Source organism: Macrobrachium nipponense, chromosome 8 (genome assembly GCF_015104395.2).
Source record: "Macrobrachium nipponense isolate FS-2020 chromosome 8, ASM1510439v2, whole genome shotgun sequence".
Taxonomy (NCBI): domain Eukaryota; kingdom Metazoa; phylum Arthropoda; class Malacostraca; order Decapoda; family Palaemonidae; genus Macrobrachium; species Macrobrachium nipponense.
Window position 1 is genome coordinate 51906202 of NC_087203.1, and position 17210 is coordinate 51923411.

The following is a 17210-nucleotide window of genomic DNA, read 5'->3' on the forward strand; positions in this document are numbered from 1 at the left end:
TACTGCTAAATGTACCAGAGGAAAAAAAAGGGTCTGTGGAGTTCCAACCCCCACTGAGACTATCCAATATGGATATTGTGCATGTAACAGTGACATATGCAAGCATAGCCACAGCTATCTTACCCCGCATAGATTTACTCGTCTGCTAGGAAGGGGTAACGATTGATATTGGGGAGCCGTTACATTGCCTATGTCTCCTGATATCAGTGTGTGTAGCTAGCGACGGACCTGCATCATTCCCTTTTAGCAGCCGGCTACAAATCATTACCTGTAACTGTCTACTGTTATTTTGCTGCTTTTTCTCTGATTTTGGATCATGGCTTTATTTTCTCCTCCTCCTTCTAAGAAGTTGAGTATTTTTAGACGTTTAGAGAGTCAATTATAAGCTCTCATCCCCTATATTGCTATTTAACCAGAGTTTTTTCAGGACCGGTTTTGGCCTCGTGGCGGATCCGGCCTCGCCGCCTTACAAAGCTCATGATTATTTTTATATTTTATTTTATTTATTTATTTATTTATTTATTTATTTATTTATTTATTTATTTTTCAATAGAATATTTAGTATTTTCCTTTATTTAGGTCTTTATCTTAGCTAGCTTCGTCCGGTCCTTGGCCGATGGACTTCGTTAGTTAGCCTACTCCACCCGCGGGAGTTCCCCCTGAATTTCGGGTGGACATTGGGTCCGTTCCCCAGCCTTTGCTGGATGAACTTCGCTGTCGCCCGTCAGGGGTAGCCTGTCCCTTGTCTTCGGACTTGCCTATCGCCAGTTCTCCACCGCTTGCGGTGGACGGCTCCGTCTTCGGCCGACGTCGGCTTACATGTCGGCCGAGTCTCCATTCATGCTTTTCGCACCCCTCCTAGCCACTCCCCCAAAGCATGCTAGGACGTGAGTGCATGTTGCCTCCTGTGTCTTAGCGGTCGTCCTTGTCGCCCTGTCGGTCGCGGCCGCTTTCTGGCTACAGTTCCTCATCCTTCTATGAATCTCCTCCACCTTTGGATTTAGCCTAGCCCAGAAGCGGTCGGCCGAAAGGTTGGACGATCGTTGTCAGCCTCCCAGCTTGGCCGCCTTTTTGCCATGTCAGCTGCAGCCATTTTCTAGTGTCGGTTCTTCATCCTGCCTGGATTCCCCTCCACCTAGGATAGAGCCTAGCCTAGTGGCTGTCAGCCTATAAGGTCGGCCATGTCGGCTGTAGCCATTTTCTAGTGTCGGATCCTCATCCTGCCAGGATTCCCCTCCAACTAGAATAGAGCCTAGCCTAGTAGCTGTCGGCCTACAAAGTCAGCCGACCATTCGGCTCGGCCGCCTGCCGGCCATAGCCTAGCTGGGTTGCCGCTGTCCCTGCTCTCCGTCCGCACCCCTAGCGGCCGTCTTGGGACTTTTGACACCCTCTTTGTATCTGGGAATTATGTGCCTTCCTGAAGGTCAGTTCTTCTGAATTCCCTTTAGGCTGGGCCCCCCCCTTCAGGTTGTTCCCCTCTAGGCCGTGTCCTCCAGTCAGTCTTTCATCTATCCCTTAGCCTCCGTTAATCGGTCGGCCCGGGCAACCACCCGCCCTCTTCTACTGACTGGGATGGAATTTTGAGTTCCAATATTCAGTTTTCCCCTCCAAACTTCAGTGCTTCTTTGACTTCGGTCGCTTGGCATCTTGCCCCCCGGTTTCAGTGCCTTCTTACTGAACTATGAGGGATTTGAATGAAGGTTGGTTATTCCCAGATATTGCCCTTCTTTCCTTCCTTAGCCTATATTATATAAATTAGTCATGAGCTTGTCTTTATTTCTGTGAAATATATTATTTCTGTGAAATACTGTAAAATAATTTAGGCTAAGGATTGGGGTCTTCGGACCCAATATTTTTATGTCTAAAATATTCATTTAAGTTTTCTTCCTTACAGGAAGTGGCCTGCGCCCATCTCACCTGCAAGTTGACGATATTCGACCCCTGTGGCCATAAGTATTGTCGGAAGCATGCAGACTGCTCCTCCACCCGTGGCTCCGCTGTCATCTGGGACCCGGAAAAGTGCCGTGTGTGCAAGGACCTTCTTCACTTCGCCTGCTATGGACCTACTGTCCCCGAAAAGGACCAGAAGTGGGCTAAACGCCAGTTAAAAACTTGGGTACGTGGTTTTAGTAAAAATAGGAAGAAGGGTCAACCCTACCTTCCTTCTAAGGAACTTAGAGCCCTCCTCTTTCCTGATGCTCAACCTTCAGCGGTGTATAATGCCACCATCCCCGTGGTGCAGCTGTTACCCTTGGACACCACTACCCCTGATCTTGCTAAATTGGATATAAATACCGAAGATATGGATCTGGATACCGAGACCGAGGAGCAGGTGGATACTCCTCGCTCGGAGGAAGAAGATCTCTTGGGAGACCCCTCTGAGACTCTGTCTGGGACCACCGCCACACCTCTTCGTCTGTTTTCTCCAGCTGCCTCATCTACTGCTGTTTCTGAGAGCGGTGAGACATCCTTTGCACCGTCTCAAAAGCTCCAGCTATCCCTGGTGTCTGAGGCGGGTTCATTCTCCACTGAGTTTCCCTCTGCTCCCTCAGAAGCACCCTTGACCACCGCCGCCCTAGATGCTGCCCTGGATTTGAAGCTGAGCTCCTTCCTGCAGTCCTTGCAGTCTCAAGTTCACGGGAAAATAGCTGCGGTTTCGTCGGAGTTGTCTACTCTTTAGTCGACTATACAGACTCCTGCACAACCAGCTTCTCAGTTGGGTCAATTGCCACCAGCCTCCCAACTTCCAGTCTTCAACCCACTGAACCCTTGGCGTTGTGCTGTCACCATGCCTATGGCTGATGGCATTCTCCAATGTGGGGAAGGCCTTAGGGCCAGGCCGTTAGAAGACCTGGAATTTTATCCTAATCAAGCGGCCTACCCCTATTGCTATGTGAGGCTTAGTGATGAAGCCTCCATCTGAGACGACACCATCCCCAAGGAAACAGTGATCTTTAAGCACTCTGCGGCTCAAAGCTTCTCCTGGCAGAAATGAAGAAGGCCGCCTGTACCAGTGCTCAGGTGTCAGCCTTCGGAAAGAATCTCACATCTTTCTTGACGCCAGACGAGATGGTAGTTCCTTTTGCCACGTTACTGAGGAAAAAGCCATCCCTAATCTCGAGGAGTGCAAGCCGACCTCGCTGGTACTATCGAATGACTCTGAGATATGGAAAGGGGTCCACCTCACTTTCAGCGTGGGGAAGCAGGCTAACAATTGCGCTAGTCAGCAATTTCAGGAACGATTACCCCTACTTTCCGAAGCCCTCCTCAAAACAGAGTATGAGAGCAGAGTCCGCCTGTCAGCCTCCCTGTCTCACCAGACTATGTTGGAGGCATTGATCAACAATAACCCGGGCAAGGACCTCTACACAGCCCTGGCTAAATCCCATACGATCGCCATGCAACGGGACTTATATGCCTTCTGTCAGGCACGCAGGGCATGCCGGAAACATGTCCTTGCCAGCGCCAAGGTTCGGCATGAGCCTAAACGCCTGATCAACTCTTCTGTGTGGGGTGATAATCTATTCCCCAATAATCTGGTTAAAGAAATCCTCAACATCGCTGCCCGGGAGAATAGAAATCTTGAGAAGTGGGATGCTTCCAGTTACAAGAGGAAGTTTACCCCTGGCCAAGGGCCTCACCCCAAGTCTATCAAGAGACCCAAGCAGACGTCACACCGTCAAGCTGGACCTCCTCCCCCATCCACTGTGTACCAGATGCCTCCTCCTCCTTACCCAGCCCCCTCTCCTGCCTACAACCCTTACTATGAACAGGGTAAGGGCAACTTTCAGGCCTACCACTCTGGACAGAACTTACCCCAGAGAGGTGATCACTGTGGCGGTAAAGGCCGAGGTGCCAGCAACAAACATCAAGGACACCACCAAGGAAAACGTGGAGGCAGAGGAGCTGGACAAGGCAAACAATGAGACCCTTCCGGTAGGGGGTCGCCTAGTCTGCTTCAAACATCAGTGGACATTCAGTGACTAGGCATTCAGTGTAATGTCCGAAGGTCTTGGATGGAAGTGGAAGTCTCCACCTCCTCCCCCCAAGTGGTTCTTCCAGGACTCAACACCTTTCCTGGAAGAGTATGTTCAGGACCTCTTGGCCAAAGTCCCTGCGATTTCAAGGCCGTTCCTTCTGTGATCCCAAGAAAGGCTCGGACAAGAAGAGGGTCATTCTGGATCTGTCAAAGCTTAACTACTTCATTCAGTGCGACAGGTTCCAGATGCTAAGTATTTCGCAAATACAAACCCTACTACCCGTTGGGACATACACTATCTCCATAGATCTTACCGACGCTTACTGGCATCTGCCGATGTCTCGTCGCTTCACCCCCTACCTTGGTTTCAGACTCAAGGCAAAGGCTTACGTATTCAGAGCTATGCTCTTCGGGCTCAATATAGCTTCACGGATCTTTACCAAACTAGCGGATACCATCATTCAGGTCCTACGGAGTCGGGGAATTCAGGTGGCAGCCTATCCGGATGACTGGATAGTCTGGGTGTCCAGGCAGGAAGGTTGTCTCCAGATGGCCAAGGACACCATGGCCTTTCTCCAGTCTCTGGGATTTCAATTAAACTTCAAGAAATCTCGTCTGACTCCGTCCCAATCCTTCCAGTGGCTTGGCCTAGACTGAAACTTGGTAGACCACCGTCTGTCTCTTCCCCCGTCCAAGAGTCGCGAAATAACAAAGACAGTCCGTCAATTCTTAAAACAGAAGGTGACTACCAGATGAATACAAGAGAGAGTGCTAGGCTTCCTCCAGTTCGCCTCCATCACAGACCCCTTGCTCAAAGCCAGACTCAAGGACATCAATCGAGTGTGGCGTCGCAAAGCCACCAAACGCTTAAGAGATCGGCGCGCAGTCACACCCGACTTGTTGCACAAACAATTGACATCCTGGACCTCATCCCGAAGCCTCTCAAAGTCAATCCTTCTCATTCATCCTCCCCCGTCGGTGGTCATCCGCACAGACGCATCCTTGACGGGTTGCTTTGCCTGAGGTTCTAGTATGGTCAAACCGCTTACAGACATGCAATTCATGGAGGTTGTCTTGGTTGGATTCACTTTTCATATCACTCCCCTGACGGGAATAGTCATTCTCAGGATGGTGTTCCTGGTATGGGTGAATTTAGTCTTCTGAGCAATGCAAGTTTCTCTGGTACACTTTCATCAGGACGACACAGCCTGAGCCCAAAAAACGGATTTTGACATAGGAAAAATCTATTTTTGGGTGAGGTAGCTGTGTCGTCCTGATGAACCCGCCCGTTACAGTTAGGCCACCCCCCCCCCCCCCGATTGCTCAGTGGCGGATTCTCCCCAAGCAACTAGTCCAGCTTGAGGGAATGATGCAGGTCCGTCGCTAGCTACACACACTGATATCGGGAGACATAGGCAATGTAATGGCTCCCCAATATCAATCGTTACCCCTTCCTAGCAGACGAGGTTAAATCTATGCGGGGTAAGATAGCTGTGGCTATGCTTGCATACGTCCCTGTTACATGCACGATATCCATATTGGATAGTCACAGTGGGGGTTGGAACTCCACAAACCCTTTTTTTTCTCTGGTACACTTAGCAGTATTTGTACTCTAGAAAGCTGCCTAAGGGAACCTTTCATCAGGATGACACAGCTACCTCACCCAAAAATAGATTTTTCCTACGTCAAAATCCGTTTTATGGTGCCAATAACCAGAACTCGGCCTGTTATGGCGCCATAAATCGCCGGCCTAGTGCCATAAAACCAGATTGCCGATAACCAAGTCCGCCGATAACCAGGAACTGCCTGTAATGTGAATACAGATAATCAAGACTTTAGTTTTGTTTAATCTCTTGATCTTACAAATGACCTGAGACTCAGAAATGACCTCAGTTAGTCTCTGCAGTATTTAGGCAGTACTGTAGAAGTAGTTTTGGTGTTTGGTAATATTCTCACATTAACTGCTGCAACAGTCTCTGCCATGTCCCCCATATCCTTCTCAGACATGTTGTTATGAGCATCAAAGACACTGAACCTCCTTCAGTCTCTTTTCCTTTCTCCTTAGGGGTTTTGAATGACCAACTCTCTCCTATGGGATTACTTAAAAGCACTTCACGTTTGAGGGAATCTATCCTGATTCCACTCAAACAAAATATTTTTCAGCACATAATTCTGCTGTTACTATCTTCTTCAATTGGCCTTCTGTTGCTTCTACTGCTGAATGAGACCAACTCTCCAACTTTAACATTATACGTACTGCTTTCAAGCCCTTTGTTATCTTTCCTTAGAAAAGAGACAGAAATGGATGCCATAATATTTCCTACCTAAGTAGGCTAGTCATAAAGTGGGCCTCCGTATCAAAGTACAGTGGTCCCCCTGTATTCAGGGGGGATACGTACCGGACCCCCCACAAAAGTTTAGAATTCGTGAATAGTTGGAACCGCTATGAAAACGACCTATTTTGACAGATAAAATTCAAGAAAATCCCACTACAAGTTTTTATACCTGGTTTTTTTAACAGTTTTATCAAAAAAAGTGCATTTTATGATGAAATTGCTAAAAGAAAAAGCAGGAATTTCTGGATATTTCTCATAGAAAAATTACGCAAATAGGTGAATTTCCTGTGAATAATGGGTAGCTATGGTCCAGAGAGAAACCCGCGAATCCGTGAGTCCGCAAATCCAGAGAACGCAAAAACAGGGGCCCACTGTATAAATCACTCACATGGTCATTTTGGTAACAACCTTTCTGGTTGTCTTGCTCATGACAGAATTTACTGGTTTCATGGGTGATTGCAACTTAAACAGCAAAACAAGGCTATGATGATCAAGTGCTTCCTGACCAATGCCTGTCAAGGTTAACTCAAATTTAACTCATTTGGCAGTTTCCATGGTTGGCTCCTCCATGACCAAGTTATGGTTGAACGTGCTAAGCTTTCTGACATATCATTTGCATCTAGCCTTCCCATTATCATTATAATTCTGTTAATGAACACACAAGGAGTTTTTAATATGGGAAAGCATAACAGTGCTAAAGGTCTAAGAGTTTAAGAGAGTTATTCAAAGTAACGACAAGTATTCTGGCTTCTGCTAGAAATACTTGGGATATGCTGGTTAAAAAGTATGAAATGCTAAAAACTAAATTGCATAGCAAACACTTCTTTGCATCTACCAAGGAAAGACATTACAAGTCAGTACACAAAAATGCATATATTAGCATGTCTGGCAACTTACCAACCTTATCACAGAATTATAACTAACAAACGTAACTTACAATATAACGTGTGAAAGCAGCAAAGTGCACTTCATGAAGAGTGCCTCCAACTCTACATGATGCAAAGGGCCTCTGCAAATTTTTGCTGTTGATGTCTTTTCTGTGGTTTATCTTCCATACATCTCCATTCTCTCCTGCATCCCCTCTCATAGTTCTCATCCAGGTCTCCCAACTCTCCTGGTGGCCAAATGAGCCCACCTGACAATATCACTTACTATTCTCCAAGGTGTTGTGGTGGCCTTACGAAAGTGGGTTTGTAAGATGAAATATGCATGTTTTTTTTATATATATATGTTTTTGTTAGTAAATGCTTGAGGAGTTTCAGTTCATGTTGTTATTTCTTTTTTTACTTGCAGCTTGCTTGAGTCAGATAATGTTAAGATCAGTAGTGCTGCAACGGACAGCTGAAAAGTTCTCTAAAAATGAAGATACCCCTACCGGAGGTATAACAAGTTGAATGTGGTATCAAATTGAAGCTTTAGTCGTCTACTTTCCAGAAATGGAGTTGTACTTATCAATATCCCTGCACAACGTTTTCTTTTTAACACTTTTTACCGTAAACTTCCCTAGAATTTTTTGTGCAGTGTATATACTTTCTTTGTCATATTCTTGCACTTACTAAAGATTTAAACATAAATAAGACAGTTTTATATGCTTTAGGATATGAGGAATCATAATATGACCATCATTTTATTGCCAGAAGCATACTTTTATTACAAAAATAATGAAAAAAAATGGATAAACATAATTTCATTTACGTTCATGAACAGACGGTCACAGATATGAACATTCATTGTTTTAGAGCATTTAATGAGCTTTCTAATGACATCAAAATGAATAAGCTAACACAACTTAGTATGGCTTTAAAGCAATTCTGTAATAAACATCTTTTGTATTCAATTTTTTTGTGGGCTTAGTCATTTGGAAGTACTACCATCATTTGTATGTAATTCTATTACTTTAGATAATAAAGGCAAAAATTAGAAGATACTACCAATGTCATAAGAGACTGAAGATAAAATAAAGTACAAACAAAATATAGTAATTGGTATCATCATGCAACATAATGTTTTTACAACAGATTCCTCTCAGACACTGTAATCAGCTGCTTAAAAAGCACAAACATAATGAGTAACTAATCTTACTGGTCTGCCTCAGCCAAATTCTCATCATCTTGAATTACAACGGCCATATTTGAATAACCATCACAGTTGCATATCTCTATACATTTTAGGCCTGCTAAGATGCATCGACATTTTCTTCCATCAGTGCATTTTTCATCCTTACAGAAGAGGTGGGTCAAGCCACGTACTACGTACTTCCTTTTGGGGCAGATTCCTTCAAACTTGTTACATGTTGCAGATCTTTATTACATTTCATCCAACCATAATTAGTAGGATCTATTATCTTTGGCTTTGCAATATGGCTACTGCACCAAATTATGGTCTGTAACTTTGCTCTATTAGAGCATGTTGCATGAAAGCAACATCAGTAGATGGGAGAGAGGACGCTTGTTTGTCAGTTGAGGTTGCTATCTGAAAGCGCAACTCATCGGGGGTATTACATGACTTACCTTTAATATCCTTTTCATACATCAAGAGAATTAACTTTATGGTTGCTTCTAGCCCAGTCTCCTTATCTGTACAGTGAAACTACGCAAGTCATATTAGAGTATCTTGGTGTTTTTTGAAGGATAGCATAAGCAGTACGTTTTCTGATTTTGAAGAGAACACTGGTTGCATCACAACCTGTAAGTGCATGTGCTGTTGGTAACATTGAACAAACCTCTTTACCAACTGTTGCAGCAATTTCAGACGCAGGTATAAATTTCTCCCAAGTGACAAACTTTTCGGAGTGACCACAGTGCATATAATACCTATACATCTCTGCTTAATTTGGTAGTACTACAGGATAACTAAGACATCTGGACAAAACTCATGCCGTCAATGATGTATGCTGTTGGTTTTCAATTCAGTTTCTTGTATAATAGTTTCCTCCAATCTGTGTGCTAAATCAGACTTTGTTGCCTTTCTCATGGTTCCATCATCTTGGAGTAGTGCAGATGGAACTGGAGTTCATTCAAAAGACAAAACCTTCATAGCAATGTCTCAATACTTTGCAAGCGACGGAACAATACCACTGAATTAAGTATCATTTTCCTAATTATGTCAGAAGACAATGCCTTTTTTACACACTCAAAAGTCACCACTATACCCTTGGGAATGGAATCCCAAAAGCTTTTTGTTCCTTCATACCTTAGCCTCTCTGTGATGAAGTTTTGAACGATAGTCTTTCCTCTTCCTAGAATTGATGTCCAACATTTCTCTACAGCCTTGGTAGCAATCTAGCCAGTAGTGGTGTTGATCAACTCTTTAGGGATGGTGTCTATGTCAAAGGGGCTTTGGCAGTGCTTTTCATGATATAAACTTTTATGGATGCCACATCTGACTTGTTTATTGACATTCTTGATGGGCCAAGCTCCTCATGAATATTACCTTCTGAGGTGTTTTCAAATAGCTGTTGAAATACCTCTGAGTACTCTCCAGACACATATCCAGTTAACATCCATCTTAGAAGCGCACCTTTCCCCAGGGTAAATCCTATTACACCTGCTGCACCCTTTGCCTCTCGGTTGATAGTTTCCTCTAGAGCTTGAGCAGTTGGGACACCATTAAACTTTCTCCTTTTTGTCCGGCATACAACAAAACCTCCTTTCACTAGAAACTTGTAGATCACAAGTTGCTTTGTCTCAAGTTGCCTCATCTCTGGCACATAAACTAATGTGTACCTGGCATAGTTTACTCGTCCAGCCATATGGAAGAAAGGAACCGTCTTCATAACTGTCAGCAGATGAAGGCTGAAATCATCTTTGTCTGCCCTGTTTAATCTATGAGAACAAATCACCTGCCTATAGAAAGCTGGCCCAGTAATTGAAGGTTTGATAGTTCTTTCTGAAATGGGTGAAAGTGACAGAGTCTGGATCACTTCAGATATCTTGTTTTTCAGTAGATTAAATACTCCAAAATAACTAGCTTGGCTGTTCCTGTGCACACTGTTTTGGAGTTTTTGGGCAAGGATATGGAATTCATCATCAATCCAAGGAAGCCATTTTTGTATGGTGTTTTTACATTACATGGAACCAGTGGTTATTCAGCAACAGGACCAACGGCTTTACACGACTCCCGAACCACATCGAGAGTGGACTTCTGTCACCAGAAATACACATCTCTCACTCCTCAGTGAAATGCCTGAGAATCGAACTCGCGGCCACCGAGGCGCTTCGATGGCATAGCATTCAGCTGCAGACAAATATAGGTGAGTCAGTGCTTCATGTGCAACTTTCACTCCTCTTTTTCCTGTTGGGAAGTGCTTATCATGCAACAACATTCGGACTGTCCCACTAGCATACACATTGGAAGATGTTAAGATATCTAGTAAGCCACCATCTCCATATAGCTCTCCCATGCTATCAATGAAAGTCATTATAGGATGCATGCTACTGATTCCGATGGTTACACTGCTTTGCAATTCAGGTTTTTACCAAATTATCTGCTGTGCCTTACTGTAAATGGCAAGGTCAGCTGTCACTAAAATATGTGGCTGGCCTTGGGATTTTGCAACAGAAATCAGTCTTAATATAGCAGTATAAATAGTTGAGAAATCTAAAGGTGGAGCACTGATGAAAGGCAAGTATCTCACATTGGCAACAAGAATATCTATCTGTGATACCATTTCATTAAATCTTGACCATGCTGGTAGGAAGGTCATGTCATCAGTATTTCTACACAATTTCCAAACTAAATCACACGCTTCCACCTGCCTGTGCAAGTTCACGACATGTGTACTGAAGATGGATTCCTCTGCAACACGCTTTGGTTCAGGCCTTTTATGAGGTTTGTTAAAGATTGAAAGTGGTTTCTCCATATACACGGCTCATGTAGTGTCTTCTCCTGTGACCTTGGAATGCTACTTATGATGCCACTTAAAACTCGGTTCTATGATGTAACACAGCTGCCGTACAGTGGGTGTTCGATAAGTCATCAAGTGCGTCTTCATGCTGGTAAAAATTGTCATTTGCAACATCTATGATGCTTGTATATTTAACAATTCCTCATGGAATGTATGTGCAATCTTCCTCTGCCACTGATGTCAGAAACCGTCTAACCTCATCATATGGAATAGAATAGCCCAGACCATGCAGTTTCAAATTTGTGATGAAGACGAATACCTAAACCAAAACCAAAACTGATAGATGTCGCAATGTTATGGCTGAGTCCAATGATGTGACATATTGCTAATGTTTTTAGAAGATTATCACTAACGTACTCATCAGTATGGCATGTAGCATTGGTGAAGGTTTTGTGTGAGGTACACCAAGAAATGAATTCAAGTAAAGGTTTAGGGACAACTAATGCAATTGTGAAGAAACATTCAAAATATACGATTGGTAGTAAACTTAAGGAGGGTTCTGAGCCCTGCTGTTGGCAGGCTCATTTCTTCGTGAAAAACTAACTTTAATTCAACTTCGGATTATTCTAGAAAGTTAATTTTGGTCTCATTAGAAAGCTCATTACATGCTCTAAAACAATTAATTGGGTAGAAATGTTCATGTCTGTGACCGTTTGCTCATGAACATAAATGAAACTATGTTTTTTCATTTTTTTTTCACTATTTTTGTAATAAAAGTCTCAATTATTTACTTTTATGTGCTTCTGGCAATAAAATGATGGTCATATTATGATTCCTCGTATCCTAAAGCATATAAAACTATGCCTTATTTATGTTTAAATCTTTTGTAAGCGTAAGAAAGCATATACTACAGGGTGTTTCGAAATTAGAGGCCCGCCCCCCTCTACAGCATAAACTAAAATTGATAAGGACAAAAATAAAAGTAATTCAGAACAGATATTTATTTAAGTTTCTCTCTGAGTATCTAATATTTTGTGTGGTCTCCATCTCCCTGTAACACAACCTGCATTCTTGAGGGATATGATTTTAGTAAATCGCAAAAATACTGAGGCTTAAACTCCATTTCCCTGAGCACTTCGGTCACCTCTCTTCGCAGATCGTCGAGGCTTGGTATACAATCATAGTTCACTGTGCGTGCTTCAACACGATCCTTTAAGATACTATCAATGTTTTCACACACATTAAGGTCAGGGGAGCTACCTGGAAATTCACTTACAAGACGAAATCAATACCACTGTTTCGAAGCAGCTCCTGTGTCTGAAGAGCCTTGAAACATGGTGCCTTATCATGCAAAAATGTGACTTCTTCAACAGATAACACATTTTCAGGATCTTTGAGGAAAAGAAATACTCCACCAGTAAGCACAGTTTCTCTGAAGTATTTGCCATTCCATTACTGTCCTTTTTCTTTGATGATCCACATTAACCGTTTGGCTGTGAAACATAGAAAAATTCACAAACATTCAGGAAATTTTACAACTTGGCGATAGCGCACATCATTGCTGATATCATCCAACTTTGCAGCTCAAATGATGTCATTTTTATGATTTGGCTTCCTGACTGTGTAAATGAAGAATTCATCTGATGCGGCAACATAGAGAAAGTCAGCTTCATCCCAGTCTTTAAGAAATGAACCACAAAACCATGCATGTGAAATGAGGGATGCGCCAGCATCCCTGGCCTCTCTGAAAGTTATAGCCCAGATTTGGTTAATCCATCTGATTTCCTCCAAGTCGTTAGCCATGGCTGTATCTAACCCCATCACTCAGTCTGAAACTACAAGAAATGTAAAATGAAAAATAGCTTAATAGAAACTTAAGATAACGTACTTGGAGATAGGCTACAGCAGAAAACTTCATAACTTCCCATTTGTTCTGTGGAGGGGGGGGTGGGCTCTAATTTTGAAAAACCTGGTACACTGCAAAAAATTATAGGGAAGTTTTTGGTAAAAAGTGTTAAAAAGAAAACAACTCCATTTCTGAAAAGTAGAAGACTAAAACTTCAATTTGATACGTCCGGTAGGGGTATCTTCGTTTTTCGAGCCACTTGTCTTCTAAATGCTTGTTCAGCTTCACAGCAAGTATTATCCATCATTTGTTGTTGTGTGAACATAGTCTGATTTATTCAAGTTCCCAGTAGGAAATGATAATGCAAGACATTGTCAAGTGATTGTTGTAGGTGTATTCCAAGGAAATCAAAAACATTGTGAGATGAATCAGTGTATGAATCAGGCTGACTTTGAAGTTGTATACCACATTCCAGGTAACGGAAAACATATTGGTTCTCAAATAGTCAATGCTGGAAAATCCCAATGGGCTTGATAAAGTTTACCTTTTAAATGTGCATTCACGTACCCTGCCTGTAATCACTTCCAGAAATAGTAACATAGTGAAGAAACGAAATGGAAGAGCTCATTGTAGCTTAGTTATAATAGATGGAATAATCCTCTGGAAAAAAACAGCATCAAGCGTGTTTACCTAACTATAATACTATTAAGATTGAAGTTGGGATAAGTTTTGATGAACTATAGTGTAAGATTAGGTTCAGTTTCAGTTCTGTGGGTTAAGGAAAGTCAGAGTTTTATTATAGTAGTAACCTCTAAATTTCTTCCCATCATCCTGCACCAATTGTGTAAAAGAAAATGCCTGTACAGTGTTATGTGAATGAGGTCTCCAAGCAGTCTCCATCTCCCTTTCATCATCTAATCTATATGTGGAATGTCTGTCAATTTCCCTATGGTAACATTTCTAACAACAGACTGCCACCTACTACATATACTTCTTTAAGTTTTATTCTCAAATTTGCAAAATCTTTTAGATGCATACTATAGTTTTGTTGCCATACTATGATCCAGTCCATAATCTTACTTTGTTATGCAATTTTAATTTATTTGATTTCCAAATCTTATTCAATCTGCCCATTGTTTGATTTGCCTTTCTAGTCTTTCACTAAATTCTCCCCCAATAAAACCTGTACTGGTTATAATTTTTCATAAATACAGGAATAATTCAAACTACAGTAAAAATAATCAAATATTATTTAGGCACCATTGTTCTAAATGTTCTAAATTTATTTACAATTATCAATTGTGGTACATAAGAGCACAGACATGGTATATAAAAGCAAAATTTCATACAAAATTATAATACTACTAATGAAGTCAATTACCATATACCATTAACAAATTCCCCACCAATACCAAAGATAAACACTAAGGATTGGTAACAAAAGAACACAGCAATACTACTTCATATCATCCATTACAAACCACAACTAGTAGAATAATGAATATTTTTTAATGTGAAACCATGGGCTTCCACTATAGTACAGGATTTCTCATCCACCTATAATGTAAACTTCCACTTTTAAGTGGGAATTCAATTCTCAACCTGACGAAATTTTCAGGCAATTTCGTATTCAAAAGAATAGTTTTTTTTAGCTTATAAGAACTCAGAATAAAAAGCTTACCTTGAGAAGAACTCTGTGAAGCTTTAACCCGAACGGCTTCTTTAGGTGGAGGTTCCATTTCTGACATGCTGTCCCAGTCAGATTCTGATTCTTGCTCCTTAATTTTTTCACCCCTCATCTTCAACCTGGCAATTTGATAAGTTATAAAATCATCAGATATAAGCAAACATTATAATGACAGTTACTGTTGTATAAAACCTATGCTTCAAACAGATGTACATGTATAAATATAACCAATCTTTAAAAGCAATACAGAATAGTATAAAATTTATAAAAGTAATTAGTATTTTTCTAGGTACGTAAACAAAAGTATCTTTCATCACAAGCTGGAGGCAGTTGTTGAATCTGGTAACAAGGTTAGCTCATTGGGGTGAGTGAGGGGAATACCCATCACTCACCTACTGTCACCAATCACGTTTTCCTTCAACCACATGAACAATGCATAGTGGTTGAGGTAGGAATAATAAAATAAAAGGCTCTGGTCATACACCTAAGAAAAATAACAAATTCTACATTTATATTTTTCCTAACATACTAAGAAAATTCTTTAAGTAGGATTTTGCTTCGGAATGCAAGCTGGAATGGCCATCTAAAAAACTTTACTGACAAGGTAGAAGACACATTGCCCACCTGTCAGTCTGCCTATGGCATGGCCATTCGGCAATGTTCAACAGATAAAACATCAAATCAACATGATCGCTTCTTTGCACAAAATACCTGATGAGCCCACAGGTTCTTACTGAGTGCTAAGGATGGGGCAATGCCCTTACTATCATGAGCTCTCCTCAGGGTTCCATACGTACTCACCTTCTATGCTCGGTGAGTCACAACTTACCGAAGACAAGTTGACATTCAAGGTGTATTCTGTAAGTTCTTAAAGTCCAGAATGGTGTGCAGGAGCATCAGGTCTTCCTGGCTCTAAAAGTCGAATTCCAAGAGTGTAACTCACCAAGTGCAGAAGGCGAGTAAAGAGCCGAGAGGTGAACCCATAATAGTAGAGCACATAGGCCTGAGATGTTGAGTTCTCTTGAAAGCATGCTGCAGTAACCTAACAGAACACAGTCGCATCTTCTCGAGATCAATTTCTACAAAATCCTTTAAATAGAGGATCAAAAAGGACAAGAACCCTACATTAGGGACCTGTGGATTCTGATTCTTCACTATGAACTCAGGGGCTAATTAAAGTGAGACAGTTCTTCATCCCTTCAAGTAAGAGAGGCCATGAGGCAATGAAGCTCGCTTACTCTCTTCGCTAAAGCCAGGCCAAGAAAGAAAACAGTCTTTAGAGTTAGATCCCCATCTGATGACTCTCTCAAAGTCTTGTACAGGCAAAGAGTCAGACTCCTAAGGATGAGAGCCCCATCCCACTAAGAGGACGTAAGTTCCCTGGGAAGACAAGACTGTTTGAATTTTCTCAGGAGCATTGAAATCTTCCAGAAGGAAAAGAGATCTACCCCTCAGTGTCTCAAAACCTGACAGAGGGTGATGTATAGCCCTAAATGAGCAAGGCTGAGAGAAGCTTCCCCAGACAATGGAAGACGGAAGTCTGGTACCTCTGACTGAATAAAAACCACGTCGAGGACACCAACCACAAAAGACAGCCCATTTCCCTTATATACAGTCGCTGAGGATTTTATGCTGTGTTGGCCATATATTGACCTATGTTTATAGAATTACAGATTCACATTTTAATTTCAATATAGTAAATATTCAAAGTATAATTTGTAGTTTCCCAACAGACAATCCTGAAGTTATTTACATAGGAATTTTGCAAGCTGGAACACTTATCCAAATTTATTGACAAGGTATTCAACTACCAACTGGCAGGGGGAAGCCCGGCCCACCTGTCAGTCTGCATTCCACTTTGCCTTCGAGCCTAGCCCTTAAACGCCTATTGGACGTATTATACGTCGACTAAAATTGTCTGTTGGGTGCTTAATTGACGTACGATACGTCGACTACAAAAGGTTTTTTTAAATATTCACGGAAAAATAGTTATACAGTGTTCCCCCAGTATTCGCGTTCTCCGGATTCGCGGACTCACACATTCGCGGATTTTTCTTTGGAACCTAACCTATCTAGAAATTATTCGCGGACGGACTCGCCCATTCGCGGAATTTTCCGACGAAAATAATCACTAATTAGTGTATTTTGATGTTTATTTTCATGACTAAATACATTTTTATGATACAAAAATGATTTACTAATTTTCAAATATTAATTTTGATTAATATTGTATTAGTAAGTTTAATAAGTTTAAATGATATCACATAATAAAAATAATAATTCTCTCTCTCTCTACTACAAAGATGTGTTTTTTGTATGATAAATAAATGATTTACTATTTTCAAATATATTATATTAATTTATTCAGCAATATATTCAATTCTTAAAGAAAATACCATAGTGAATTAGTAAGATTTTAGCTTATAAATTTAAAAAATTATGGAAGAATGAAGGAAATCCCTGTCAGATTCTTTCTCTAACTCTAGGTACTAATACTCAGATATACGTATCAAGTT

The 17210-nt window shown here is 41.6% G+C and overlaps 1 protein-coding gene across 3 annotated transcripts in view; it reads right to left on the reverse strand.

Annotated features, from left to right (window-relative positions):
- Positions 1-17210, reverse strand: part of LOC135222773 (uncharacterized) — a 241158-nt gene that overhangs the window by 131792 nt on the left and 92156 nt on the right. For all 3 annotated transcript variants that reach the window (XM_064261030.1, XM_064261028.1, XM_064261029.1), the window contains exon 2: positions 14689-14813. In XM_064261030.1, the coding sequence (XP_064117100.1) occupies positions 14689-14806 (118 nt within the window). In that variant the 5' untranslated portion in view covers positions 14807-14813. The remainder of the gene's footprint in view (positions 1-14688; positions 14814-17210) is intronic.